Source organism: Myotis brandtii, unplaced genomic scaffold, assembly GCF_000412655.1.
Source record: "Myotis brandtii unplaced genomic scaffold, ASM41265v1 scaffold1162, whole genome shotgun sequence".
In the NCBI taxonomy this organism is placed as follows: domain Eukaryota; kingdom Metazoa; phylum Chordata; class Mammalia; order Chiroptera; family Vespertilionidae; genus Myotis; species Myotis brandtii.
Window position 1 is genome coordinate 653213 of NW_005354021.1, and position 14821 is coordinate 668033.

The 14821-nt window shown below is 45.8% G+C and overlaps 1 protein-coding gene across 5 annotated transcripts in view; it reads left to right on the plus strand.

Moving 5' to 3' along the window:
* Positions 1-14821, plus strand: part of KIAA2012 (KIAA2012 ortholog) — a 92170-nt gene that overhangs the window by 11596 nt on the left and 65753 nt on the right. For all 5 annotated transcript variants that reach the window (XM_014528828.1, XM_014528830.1, XM_014528835.1 and 2 more), the window contains exons 3-7: positions 6059-6242; positions 7208-7350; positions 10340-10508; positions 11361-11507; positions 13974-14144. In XM_014528828.1, the coding sequence (XP_014384314.1) occupies positions 6059-6242; positions 7208-7350; positions 10340-10508; positions 11361-11507; positions 13974-14144 (814 nt within the window). The remainder of the gene's footprint in view (positions 1-6058; positions 6243-7207; positions 7351-10339; positions 10509-11360; positions 11508-13973; positions 14145-14821) is intronic.

Here is a 14821-nt window from a genome sequence, read left to right on the forward strand (position 1 = left end):
GTGATCCACCCCCAAAATGGAAATATTGCAGTCCATTGTTCAGTGTTTTTACATCCTAGGCCATCAAAGTCTAAGAATATTAACTGAAGATAGTAGAGTTTTTGAAGAAAGAGGGCTTAATGCAGTGGCAAAGTGGGCTGCCATCTGGGGAAGGGAAGAAGGTCCAACACAGGAGCATTACCTGGGTGAGTTCACCATTCCCAAGACATGGATGGCCCAGAAACTCAATCTCTTCAGTGCCCCCGGTTGTGCCCCTGAATCAACTGGTCTCAGTGAAGTCGATGCATATTAACAAAGTGCATAGAGACTGACGTATAGGCTAGAGTATTAGTTTACAAAGAGAAGTACAATTGCCTGACCAGCATATTTCCTGTAGATGAATTACATGGGGATCAGGTTATGAACAAATTCCCTGGTGCTGGAATCAAAACTCAAGGGAGATGTATAGCGGGGATAGTTAATGGCACGAGGCTCTGAGAACCTGCCATTTTCTTCTCCACTCATTTGCTAAACTAGATTCTCAACTTATCCAGAGCAGATCCTTTTCCAAGGACAGGGATTGGTTAGGCATTACCATTATTTGTGGACATTTTCTTTTTAATTTCAGAAACATTAACTTTGTGGTAGGCTTTTCTTCTTGCCTTGTCTTTTCTCACAAACTCTAGTACTAGCCAAGGCCCTATTCTTTGTCCATTAGTGCTATCCAGTTATCTTTCCCATCTCCCTTAGCAAAGGCAACTTCTGGCTCTTTTAATAGTTCAAGTTCTCAAGAATAATATTGACAAGTAAAATCCCTATAGTACTGAACAGATTAGGGACAGCTCACAGTAATTTCCAGTCCAGTCATGAGGTAAGTCTTATTATGTTCATTACAGAGATGAGCAAATAGAAACTCAAAGAGGTTAAGTGACTTGCTCAAGATATACACCTAGCAAGAGAAAGAACAGTCATTGCAATAGAGAATTCTGCCTCCAAAGCCTGTACTCTTTCTTAGGATATTGCCACAAAACCACCAGATTAAGGAATGTTAGATGGAACAGACTTAAGAAATCATCTAAAATCTAGAGTCTAGACCTGCACTGTCCAATACAGTAGCCATTAGCTACCTGTGGCTATTTAGATGTAAATTAGTTAAACTAAAATTTTAAAACTCAGTTTCACAGTTGCACTACCGACATTTCAAGGGCTCAGAAGCCACATGAAACCAATGGTTACTATATTGGACAACACATATAGAATATTCTATCATTGCAGAAAGTACAGACAGTGCTGATCTAGACTAACTAACACCCTCATTTTACAGATGAGGACAATGAAACTCAAAATCCCTAGACCTTATTTTGGGAAACTCCATTTTAAGGTGTTAAAAATCCAAATATTTGAGACCATATGATCAACATGTACCTTGTAGAATCCAAAATGGAGGGAAGACAGGCAGGAGATGGTATTTGGAGGTACACCTGCAAGGTGTGGCCTCACATTCTTTGGTACATTAAGGTGACTGTTTTTGGAGCAGCACAGGATGCTTGGTGTATCCTGACGAGTAGTTATTGGTAGAAATAATGGTCACTCAATTAGAGGTCTTAGAGATAACAACACTAGTCTTGGGTTTGAACATTGTCCATTAAGGAAGATACAATCAGGCAGAAAACAATGAGACAACATAAAATAAGTGATTAAATATGTTGGCTATTAGAACCAGATTCCAAGCCATCTGACCTCTCTGGGCCTCAGTTTTCCTCATGTATAAAATGGAGATGACCATTCCTACCTTTACCTCACAGGATTAGGTGTGGGAGTTAAAGGGGATAATGCAGTATCTGGCACATAGTAAGTGCTCAAGAAATGTTATAGACCTCCCCAGCTTGTATTTTTAAAACATAGTTACTAATTAACCGCAATGCCCAATTGCCCAATTGCCCATGATCACAGGACCAAAAGTCAATTTGTTAAGAAATAAGAACAATTCGGCCTGTAACTTGAACCTTGACTGACGGTTTTATTGGTTTTAACGTCATTTCCTCCTTGGCCTCTCTCTCTTTGCCAGATACTCTATTTGGAAAAGTAGCAAAAGTCCTGGCTACAAATCTCAGATCCCCCAACAATGTGATGTTGACTAAGTCATTTATGCTCCCTGCATCCTTAGTTTGCTCATCTGCAAAATGCGAGCAACAGTATATGCATTCCACCCTCTCTGGGTTGTTGTGAAAAAATCACAGGAAAGAAGGTAAAAAAAAAAAAAAAAGCTTTCTAAGAGCTCTAAATTGCTACCACAATTCACATTATTCGGGTAATCTGAATCCATATTTGAAATATAGAGAGACCAAGTTTTGTGCTCTCCTCTCAAAACTGAACCTTCTGATACTTTCCTTACAAACCTGTTTCTACTAAAGCATAAACAAATGAGCCAGCGCTGATGTTTACTGAGAAGAATCTTGGTTTCCCTCACATAGATTGAGTCATATAATCAAAATCACCAGGGAGACAGCCAAAGGGAAGAATGCCTCTTTATATCCATTGACCCACAATATCCCCTCCCCCAATTTAGAGTCTGACATAGGGGTGTAGCCATTTGCCCCAAGTTTTACTTCCTTTACCCTCAGAAATGTGGTTCTAGGTTAACATGACCAGGAAGGATGGACTTGAAAAAATAAGTCCTTTGGGCTTAACCCCAAAGGATCATTGTCGAACACACAAAACGGTCTTTAGTGCCACACTGTAAGGAGTTGAGGTCTTCTTGGGGGCAGGCCTAATGTGGCCTTGGGCCTCCTCAGATTGAGGGGCCCCCAGGGCTCCTCAGGCTTCGCTGGGCCACAAAAACCTGAGTAGACCCCTCTGAACCTGAGCCTGAGTCTGTATCTGTTCCACCAACACTCTCAGCATCAGCTCAGCCCCAAAGTAGCCTTAGGAGCCCATGGGCAGAGGCAGGAGAGCTGTAGGGAGGGAGTAGCCCCACAAGTGGGCATGGGCTCTGGACCCAACAGCAGCAAGGATGGGCATGACGAAGGTTGGAGAGGATAGAGGGAAGGTGAAGCTGGCTGGGAGCCTCCAGAAGTCCAGCGCCCCAACACACACAGAGATTCTGAAGGCTTCCAGAGCCCCTGGTTGAAAGACAACCCCACATTGTTCCACCCAGCTGCATGCGGAGAGTGGAGGTGTTACGAAAGCAGCTCCATACAAAGGTTTGCCAGACTGTTTCAGCAATAAATCTACTTTGAGTAAGTGGTGAAAATAGCTGCAGGACCCTTTAAACCATTGATGAAAGATTCGTTAACCATGCCAGAGTCATCTGTTGACTCAGATTCTTCCTGAGGGTTGTGCAGACAGGGTAAGTTTGGAGAGCTAAACAGCCAACCCACCACAGTGCTCTTGGCAGAGGTTTTTCCACAAGTAAACAACCAGCAGACAGCCAGGAAATCAAGGGCTTCAGACCCAGTGTCTCAACGACAACAGAGCAGGGCTGCAGGTCCCTCTACCATAATCACACCCCTGTCATTCACTAGTCCCTCGCAGTTTACAGAGGGCTTGGTCACATTCATGATCTGATTTGAGCTCCCTACAACTCTGCAAAGAAGTGAGGGCAAGAAATCAGTATCCCCATTATACAGAGGAGGAAACTGAGTCCCAGAAAGGAAGACTCAACCCTTGAGGAAGGGCAGTTCTGTTCCTCAAACCTGGCTGGCACTAGCAGAAATGAGGCAGGAGCAACAAGGGCCTTGATCAACACTTTTGCTCAGAAAACCAAGAAGACAGGCAGCAAACAAGACTATGTCAATCCCCAGTGTTACAAAACTGACCTACAGTTCACCTTTGTGGGTCGGTAGGGCTCGATGAATGGGAAGCTGGGGCTGGTGGACCCAGGGACCACGGCTCAGTTGCCAAGAACCACAGCCATCAGGGGACTCACTTGCCGCCACTCAGGAAGCAGCCCTGGTAGGAAGATGAAACCCAGGCAGAGGTACCATTTCTAATGGACTCCCCTCTGTCATTGCTCTTCTTGACCTCAGAGGAATGCACCCTCCCTTCGCCATTTCTTGGGGTCCTCCAGAGAAGAGTCCTTTGAACCTATTGACCGCTGTTTCCCAAAGTGTCACCTGTAGAGCCCTACCATTGCCAGATACTCCATGAAAAATAAAAAGGGTTTCATGGCCAAATATATTTGGGAAATGCTGCATACCATCTTCTCCTCGTGGAGAGGCACAGTGCACACTTAACTATGGACCATTTTTGAGAAGTTCTATAGGTGAAGTAGCCAGTTTAACTTTAACTCATGGGTTTCCAAACTTATTTAATCACAGATCTTTCCTAGACTGTTCACCTCATCTAGCTGTAGTCTCTAGAAGAAAAAAAAAAAAAGCTCTTGGCCGCAGAATTGGAAAAGTCTTGGTTCAAGTCCTATGTCTTCCTAGTTGTGGTGAGCCTGTCCAGGAATTTTAATTAATTTTGAGCCTGAATGACCTATTCTGGGAAATGGAGCTGTCATCATACATATCTCACAAGGTTACTGAGAATTAAATGGGTTAAAATGTAAAAATGCTTTCTGAAGTGTAAGGCCCGTGTGTGTGTGTGTGTGTGTGTGTGTGTGTATATACAAAATGACTGGTTCAGAGCAACATAGACAACACATGCAACTATCTTAAATAAATGTGTTTGACTTGAATAAATGTGTCAGATGCCAATGAGAACAGGCAAGGGGGAGAATGCCACATAATGGAAGTGGAGAGGAAAGAGGAATTTCATGGTGGATAAAGTCAATGATACTGCTATTTCATTTTTATTTTTATTTTTATTTATTTATTTTTGCACTGTTGGCATGCCCCACTTGTTCCCCCAAACATGGAGTCTTGTAGCCCAGGTAGGTAAAGGTGGGGATCTTGGCCATTCCCCTGCTGTGTCCTATCCACACATCCTGCCCACTCCAAGCTTTCCCCTGGTCTCACTCATGGAAGTCGTCAGGCAAATTTTTTACCTACAAGGGACTGTGCATCTTCTATCAAGACCCTGTGGGTATAGATGGAAATCCGAAGGTAGTGGTGCTTTTACATGGCTTTCCAACATGCTGTCACCCATTCTCACATGACTGATGAACTTCTTTGTATTTTCTCAAGGTCTCACCCCAGTCTTTGGGCCTTACACCAACCCTCTGAGAGTGAGCTAGCTATGGGACATGTGGGCAAGGATACGCAACAATGATGGGAACTTAGTTATCAATAGTCTCTTACAGTATATCAACCAGTGGAAGAAATTTAGAAGATGCTGGGTGGGAGCTCTTGCCTCTAGAACTGTTTCCATTCATTTTTTCTGGAGCCTTTGGATCTGGTGAATCCTTATCCGAAGTTTTTGGAGCTGTAACAGGAAAACGCTGCCGTGGTCCAGTGTTTATTCTGGATGACCACATTAGCTGCTACCCACAGCTAGAGGATAACATGGGCTTCTTGAATGCATACATGGGCTTCCTTCTGAGCTGCAAAGAGTAGCTTCTCTGTATTACCTCCCCTACTCCCTTATCTGTTGTGTATTTCATTCAAGAAGAAATGCTCTAACGAGGTTCTAGCCACCAAATACTATCCTCTCACAAAAGTCCACCTGCCTCATATTGGTGAACAGCATACAGCAAAAAGCCAGCAGAAGCTACAACTAAGGGTCACCTAATAGTCCACCTCCCATTCCTTTGACATCTGATCAAATATATAGACTTGCCTTTGTCTTTATGTTATTAGGAAATTCTGATGAGCACCACTACCCAGTGATGCAGAAAGACAGACATTATTTTGCATAGAAAAGAAGAAGGAGGAGGAGAAAGAGAAGGAGAAGAATGCTATAGGTCAAATGTCAAGCATGGTTAAATGTCATTCTTTCTCTCATCCATAATAAAATGTCTTATTGTAACAAACAGCATTAGAGATCTTGCTTTTATAACCATGTTTTTCTTCCCCAGCTACAGGGGAGATTTCTTCCTTGGAACCACAAGTCTAGCCACAAGTTCTGACTGTTACAGGAGCCTGCTCTGCTCCTTTACAAAGCCTGTTGACAGAAATGTGTGTCTGTCTCTCCCTAGGACACGTCGATAGAGAACCACCATCGTATGCAGGTTTCAAAAGAAAACCACAATGAAAAAACACAGCAAACCTCCAGGAGGGCCTTTGAGCATGCCCACATTGATCACCCTTGGCTCATGAGTGACAAACCCCACATTACATTCTATGGCAACTCCTTCCCCAATTGGGAGGCAGATCTCAGCGGTAAGAAGCCAAATGTCTTGCTTGTAAATCTGAGTGAACCTAATCATGCAGAGTTCGCTTGAGAACACTGAGGCCAGCTGAGTGTCACTTCCTCATGCCACTCACCTTAGAAAATAACAGTCAAGGGGCAGGGAAAAGGGGGTCAGTGGGGGGAAAGGGGATATATGTAATACTTTCAATAATAAAAAATTTTTAAAAAAAAAGAAATAACAGTCAAGCCTGGTCGATGTGGCTCAGTGGTTGAGCGTCGACCTATGCACCAGGAGGTCACCAATTCAATTCCCGGTCAGGGTACATGCCTGGGTTGCAGGCTCGATCCCCAGTGGGGACATGCAGGAGGCAGCCAATCAATGCTGATGATTATCTCATTGATGTTTCTATCTCTCTCCTTTTCCCTTCCTCTCTCTCTAAAATCAATAAAAACAAATTTAATAATAATAGTAATAACAGCCAAAGTTCAATTGGAGGTGGGAATGAGACTGACAGGCTCTTTGTCTAGAACTCAATGGCCAACATTCTGCAATCAGACTGCCTGGGTTCAAATTACCCACCCCTCCTTTTCTAGCTATGATCTTGGGCATGTTATTTAATCCTTCTGAGGCTCAGTTTCCTCATCTGAAGATTGGGGATAATGATAATACCTCCATAAGTCTACTGTGGGGATTGAGTTAATGTATGTAAAATACTTTGCGCAATTCTTGTTCCATATTTAGCACCCAATATATATCAACAATTATTATTATTATTACCATTCTCTCTATCACCTCACTCAGCCAGCAAGACCCCAACCAGATTATGAGATGAGGGCTCCCTGAACCCATCCCATCCAAAGCCATGGCTGTCTCAGTGCTCCAGCATTCTCTTTGCCTCTTCCCATTAACCCCAAAATGATAGCAGTTGAAAGCCAATTTGTCCCTCCCCATACCTGCAACTAATAAATTCTCATTCCCATCCTGTTTCTACAGACAAACAAGGGAACATGAAACTCCACGTGGGCGGCGGCAGCCACTTGTCACAGGAGCCTCCTGCTGAAAGATGTGTTTTCCCTCCTGTGGCCTCTGCCACTGACTCAGAAAAACACACACCTGGGGAGCTGAAGAAGAAAAAGGTTGTGTGTCTGTGTGTGTGTGTGTCTGTGTGTGTGTGTCTGTGTGTGTGTGTCTGTGTCTGTGTGTGTGTGTGTGTCTGTGTGTCTGTGTGTGTGTGTCTGTGTGTGTGTGTGTGTGTGTGTTTGTGTGTGTGTGTGTGTCTGTGCCCATGCAAGCATGCACTTAAAAGATTCATCTCCATTTCGGAACAAGGTGACCCAAAGGGATATCTCAAACAGAGAACTGGCCCTACCCACTCTGACCTCACCATGTGGAGCTGGAAAAAAGCTGTAGTGATAAATGTTGAAAATAGTGAAGTCCAAGGAATTTTAGCTGCCCCTAATTGTACCTTAAAGCATTTGATGTTACTGCACTCTCTAGTGGCAACAGAATCCTTTGTTCTACTAAGGGGCTGGGGGTTATCTGTGAATGAGTAAGGACAGAATTTGAGCCCAGCCAGCATGGCTCAGTGGTTGAGCATCGACCTATGAACCAAGAGGTCATGGCTCGATTCCCGATCAGGGCACATACCCGGTTGCAAGCTCAATCCCCAGTGTGGGGCATGCAGGAGGCAGCCGATCAATGATTCTCTCTCATCATTGATGTTCAATCTCTCTCTCCCTCTCCCTTCCTCTCTGAAATCAATAAAAATATTTTTTTAAAAAAAGGACAGAATTTGAATTTGTAAGCAATAGATCCACTTGAAACAGAAAATGCTAGAGATCTCAAATCCAGCAATGGTTTTGCATAGTGGAGGGTCTGTCACCTTTGAAAATGTAGAGTAAATTTACAGGTTTATCAGTCCCTTCAGGAGTCAAGGACACTTTCTTCCTTATCGATGTCCTTCGCTGTCTCTGGCCTGGTCCTGCCTTGCAATTCTATTTGGGTTTGGGGTAGTTTGGAGGCACCTATGCTGAGTGGGAACCCACAGGGGACCCAGAATGCTCTGCCCCAAAGCAGCTGTGTGAACTTAGCAGGTCACCCCCCCTCTAAGTTTCAGTGACCTTGTCTGCATGATGGATAATATTGCCAACCTCATATGCTTAATGCAAGGAAGAAAGGACGTGATGTGTTTTGGTGAAAGTATCTTGTGTCCGACTGGGAAGGGCAGTTAATTGTGGAGACTCGTGTCATCTGAAGTGGCCCTCGAGGAGCCACGGGCACTCCAGGTGGTTCTGGTGCCAATGAGGGAGGCTGTTTTCAGTCTATGCAGGATTTTCTCTGAGTTCCTGTGTCCTGACCTTAACCTTTCCAACCACCCGAGCAGGGCTTCTGTCTTCCCAGGAGGAAGCAGCAGGCGTGACCTGCAAGAGTCCCCACAGGCCTGAGGCACGTCCCCAATCTCATACCAGGTCATCCCAGAACTGAACCAGCCCAGCAGACAGGAGTCCCTTCCCTCAACCCACGCACATGGTTTACAGAGGAGAGCAATATTTTCCACTACATTGAAACTGTAAATTTTTAATTAGAATAAAGAAATTAAGGCTTGGCTTGTCAGCCCTACCTCACACAAATCATTTGAGTTTCCACGTAGATTTCTCAATGCAAACCTTGTCACACAGAATGCACAAGGTCAGTATTCAGAAAGGGGCAGTTGGTGGGCAGCTGGCACCGCATACAGAGGAGAGCAATATTTTCCACTACATTGAAACTGTAAATTTTTAATTAGAATAAAGAAATTAAAGCTTGGCTTGTCAGCCCTACCTCACACAAATCATTTGAGTTTCCACGTAGATTTCTCAATGCAAACCTTGTCACACAGAATGCACAAGGTCAGTATTCAGAAAGGGGCAGTTGGTGGGCAGCTGGCACCAGGGCAGTGAAGGTCTCCAGGAACATAAGGATCCTATGTGCGTGCATGCATTTGATCAATCATTTTCTTACTGTCTCCAAATTATAAATATTAACTCTGCATATATTGAGTTGAATTTCCTTCCTTATTCAACTCTAAACATGTAGGATGCCTACGTGTGTTTCTGATCGTTTTTCTCTTTTTGAGCATTGAAAAAGTGAGGAACGTTTTTATTTTTCCTCCTGTGAAACTGAACTCCCCGAAACCCAGCACACATATACATTTCATAGAGCCAAGTTCTCCTGTTAAAAGCTGCAACTAAAAGGAGAAATTTTCGGCAACTTCTGAATAATTGGAAACAGGAGACTCTAAGTACCACTCCTGGGGTTTCTGACTCTGTACACACACACACACACACACACACACACACACACACACACACCATTTTGGGGTTGGTTGTTTTTTTTTGGCCACAAAAACTGGGCTAAAGTTGTGGCTGATTCTGACAGACAGTGATTCTTTTTAGCTAAGCTCATATTACAGAAGAATAGAGATACATAGATTTTCTGCTAGTGGCGAGATGGAGTATTAAAGTCTAATGAGAGACAAGTCTACTCTCAAAGAAATATAGAAGTGAGCCCAATTCTAAACACTATTGTAACTACACATCACTAGCTCATTTAATCCTCATGGCAATTTTTTGAGGTCGATAGTATGATTACTCCCATTTTACAGAGGAAGAAATTGAGGCTTAGAGAGGTTGTGTAAGGTAAGCAACCACAAATGTGTATTCCTCTTTTCTGCTCTTTCTTACCTAAATGGTTGCATAACTAATGTTCTGCTCCTTGATTTTCTCCCATCTTTGAGATTTCTCCCTCTCCATACTTAGAAATCTCAGCTATATCTTTTAAATCTGGCTCAGTTCCCCCAGTTGCAAGAGAAGGAAAGACTATCTTTCCTCTCAAAGGCTCTTGAATTGATCACGTTGACACTTCTGAGAAGAGTCAGAGGCTGGATTAACAAGGGCAGAGCTGAGTTCCCACTCTAGTCAGATTCCCGGGTCTCAGGTTGGTTAGCTTTACTTCTCAGCCGTGGGGGCCCACCAGCAGCTCTTGGTGCTAGAGATCCAGTGAGATCAATGCCATTTGTCCCCTGCAGGCAGCCGGGTTTGAATGCCTGCCATGTTGGTCTTTGTTTTGTTTTTTAATTTTCTCCAGGCTTCAAAGACCTTGAAATTACCTCCTATCTCCCAAGAACCACCCGGAGTCCTGGACCCCCTGAGGAGTCGATTTAAAGCCAGAGAGCCCCCAGCAGAGCTCCTCGTCTTCCCAGTGGAGATTCATTTCCACACCCAGCACCCCTCAAAGGAGAAAGTGCACAGAAGAGGTAGGTCCCCTGTGGGTGGGTGCTCCTGAGGGAGCTCAGGCCGGCCAGGAACAAGTTTCAGAAACCTAACTCAAACTGTCTTAAGCAAAAAAAAAGAAATGTATTCACTCATGGAGTTGGGTAGTGCCAGGATGAGCAAACTCCAGGCTCAGGTGGATCCGGGCCTCAGAAATTGTCATCTGGGCGCTATTTGTCTGACTCTCTCATCTCTGTTAGCCTTCCCTCGCAAGCAGGCTGTCCCCATGTGGAGGTAAAGATGGCCTCCTACCTGTTAACCCCACTCAAAAGGAAGCTGATGTAGGACCATAGGTAGATCCAGACTGTATGATGTTGTTTTAGGGGATAAAGAGGAGAAACTGAAAGTGTTTTACTCTTTTTCTAGTGTTGAGGCCTTTCTAATGTAGCTATTTTTCTTGTATCTTTTCTACTTCGGTACACTTGGTGTGCTGGGTCAATGGCTAGTACTGTATTGGCTCTGTGAAAACACTTTTAAATCCCAATTCTGTCCTGATGTTACCAGATGCTACTATACTTGAATGGTTACTAAAACTGCACAGTGCTGTTTAAAAAAATAAAAAAATAAAGGCTATGCCTCTACACACTCTTGCAAAAGTACTAGAATGGCCTCTGATTGAGTTACGTGCCCTGGACCCCCAGTCACTATGGCTAAGGCTATGAGGTGCTCTCCTTAGCCAGGCTTCAGCCCCGTGCCCAACCATGGATGCAGGGAATGGACACAGCTCCACCCAAACCACATGGTGCAAGCAGGGAAGAGATGGGTCCCTCCAAAAAGAGGCAGCTGGCAAAAACCACGGGCGTTCACCACAACTTGGCTTCCTCCTCGTCTCCCAGGTGCTGCGCATGCTGAGTCAGGACCAGAAACAGAAGAGCCCAGTCCTCCCCGGAGGCCTCCCCTGAAGCATGCGTCCTCAGAAAGGCTGGCGGAGTTCACAGTCCATCTCCCAGGGGACATGGGCAGGGCCACACTCTCACCTCAAGGTAGCTACTCCCACTCTCCAGCATCCCCAGGCATCTCAGCCAGAGGGAAGCCAGGCGAGGCCCACAAGGGTCCTCAGCCATGGAGAAGGAGGCTGGGAGGGAGGTGGCCACTGGACGGCGGCTTTTGTTCGGCCAGCAGCTGCCTTAACCAACATGCAGCAGTACCAACCTGGTGCCTAGCTCATCAGTTGCTCATTAGATCATCCCCCTACTAATACTTAATAATCTCTGGTCACAGATATAAAACAGCACCAAACTGATTAAAACTTTGCTGTATGCTCTATGGTTTATCCTATGCTTTTAACCAATACAATTTCATTTCTAATCTGTTTAGGAATATGTAGTTACTCATTAAGAAGTCCATAATATCAATAACAAAAACCTTCACTCCGATCTTTCAATACATCCTATGAACGTTTGGAATTACACACATGGGTGTGTACTTGCATGTGTTGGATAGGTGGGAAGTAACGGGCCGTATTTAGAACGCTCCCCCTTCTCAGAAACATGAGCCTCCTTTCCAGAGAGCAAGTGCCTGATGGCAGCATCACAAGTGCCAGGTGATCTCCGACTAGTGGCCATCGGGAGTAGAGGGTGGGCATTAATATTTCAGGCGTTCTGAATTCCTCTGTGCCAGGCGCTGTCCTTAATTTTTAACACATCGTATCTCATTTCCTCCTTACAGCAACCCTCCCCTCCTTTCACAGATTAGAACACGGGAGCCCTGAGAGATAAGCCATTTGTTTGGGGCCACACAACTCTCAGTGGCCCAGCTGGGATTGGAGCCTGGCCTTCTGGTGCCAGGACCTCCGTTCCTCTTACTCGTTACACTGCACTCGCTGCTTTTTAGAATAAACAGAATGACGGACCCAGGCCAGGACCTTCTTGAGACATTTTGGTTTTGAGAATTTCCTTTAATTATTGGGGCAGGGGCTTATTTATTCTATCTGTTAAGTGAGAGTCAATCATCCTAAAGACTATAAAGTTTTCTTTAAAAAAAAATCAAATATGGGCAAGGGTTGCTGTCTGCAAACAGGTGAGAAAGGAGCTTTCCAGCGGCGGGCCACGCCTTTAGGTGCACAGCCCGAGCCACGGCAACGCCGGTGACATGTGTCTTGGGCATGGCTCACCTCGCACCGCCCTCCCCTTGTTTTGAGCTGCCATGTCCAGCAGGACCGAGTGTCTGGAGCTTGTCCCTCCTCTGACCCCCTGCCAGGGGGAAGCCAGCCTAAGACGTCCCTAATACCTTGTTGCATTTTCACCCAGAGCTTGGGGTTGTCTTCCAAGCCCATTGACATGGGCATTTTTGAAGAGAATAGGCTGGTTGCCTTACAGAATGGCCCTCAATTTAGATGTGTCTGCCTCCTTGTGATTAGATTCTGGTCAAACGTTTTTGGCAAGAATAGCAGGTGATGTGTCCTCCTCAGGGTATCACACCAAGGGACACAAAATATCCCTTTGCACTTACTTCATTTGTTATAGCTTGTCCCATTACAGGTGATGTTAAATTTTATCATTTGATCGAAGGAGGCTAGATTTCTCCATCGTAAAGATGCCCTTTTGCCCTTTGCATTGAACAAGTAGCTTTTGATACTTGGCGACTGTGTGGGAAGCCAGCTTTTACACACACGCAGCAGCGTGTTGAACATGAAATAAAGACCACGCTCACGGAATGAGATTAAGACAAGGTCTCCATAACTTGGATTACCTGGGCCCTGACCGGTGTGGCTCAGTTGATTGAGCATTGCCCCATGCACTGGGAGGTTGCCAGTTTAATTCCTGGTCACAGAACAAGCCCAGGTTGCAGGCTAGGGAACATGCAGAAGGCAGCTGATCAATGTTTCTCTCTCCCTCTCCCTTCCCCTCTCTAAAATCAGTAAAAATATTTTTTAAAGACTTAGAGCAATCCCTTCTAGTTTTAAGAGAGAGTTAGAGAAAGAACAGAGGTGGGCCATTGTCATCAACCCCATTGCCCTCTACCTACCCTCGGGAGGTGCTACTTTGTACCCTACGACCTTGAGGAGCCATGTGAGCGTTGGTTTGGCTTAGGGAAATTGCTTTGTGGTTGGACCTCATAGCCAATGAATGACCCCATGAGTTCTAAAACAGGGCTTCCTCCAGTAAGAACCAGCAGACTCGGGGCTGGGAGGACCCTGCAGGCTCTCTGGTCTTTCCTGGGTATCAGGAGGCCATCAGTAGAGCAAGAATAACAAGCACCACAGTTCAGATCCTCCCCGTTCCTGAAGAAAGGCCACTCTTCGAGCCAAGAGGAACTTCATCTTGGCCAGGGGAGTTACCTGGCTTCTGCCCCTTAGCAGGGCTGGAAGAGGGACAAACTCGAGAACAAGGGGAATAAACCAACCTGCACACTAGGGGCCATCAACCAGGTTAGAAAAGAGGTTGCCTCTCCTTCTTGCTGACTCAAAAGTTCTCTCACTCATGCTTGTTCTCCTTGTGCTTTTGAAGATGGAGACGCCGCAGCAGAGAAGGTGACCCCACCACTGTCCCTGATCGAGGGAAGAAAAAGTCCAGAGGGCCAGAGGGGCCCGGATGGCCTGAGGACGTCAGGCCACAGCAGCCCCGCAGGCCCCCTGAATGTGAGCCGTTCCAGGGGCGCACTCCTAGCAGAAGGACAAGGTAATCACCCCAGTGGGGCCTGGATGCCCCCAGCTTGGCTTGTCTGTGGCTTCGGGCTCATTTTAACCATCTTGCAGGGCCACCAGGCAACTGTGATGTAAGCCGTCTGAACACCACCCCATGGAAAGGGGGAATCGGCCGTGTTTCCAAAATGTCAGTGAGATTCATGTTCACCACGTTTTCCTAGAGTCAGTACATGTTTAGGGGTTTGCTGCACCAGCACGTACTGCCAAGCTGCCCTACACTCTCCTCACGCCTGGCGGCAGCGTGCAACAACACAGCTCCCTGCACTCCTCAGGGAGACATGCTACTGGGTCTACCAGACGGACTCAGCCCCAAGCCATAACCCCCTGGGGGGCCAGGGAGCCTGGTGATGCTGGGGGTGGGGGGGAGCTGGGGGAGGGGTAGACCCCGGGAGAAGGCAGCCTCCGCCCAGGGCAGAGCCAAGGCCTGTGCACAGAGAGAGAAGGACTCCAATTTCTATTGAAGGGTGAGGTAGGGCCAGGCCACACCCTCTGTGACTTAGTTCTCACTCTTAAGAGCTGACAGTTTCAGAGACTAAGATGCTTCTACAAGAGCAACAATGCAAAGACAGTACAGTAACCGCTTCCACAGGGCTTTGATCTAAAAGCAGCTCATAAAGCTAAAATTGCTTCGAGTCCAAATTGCCCCTGAAA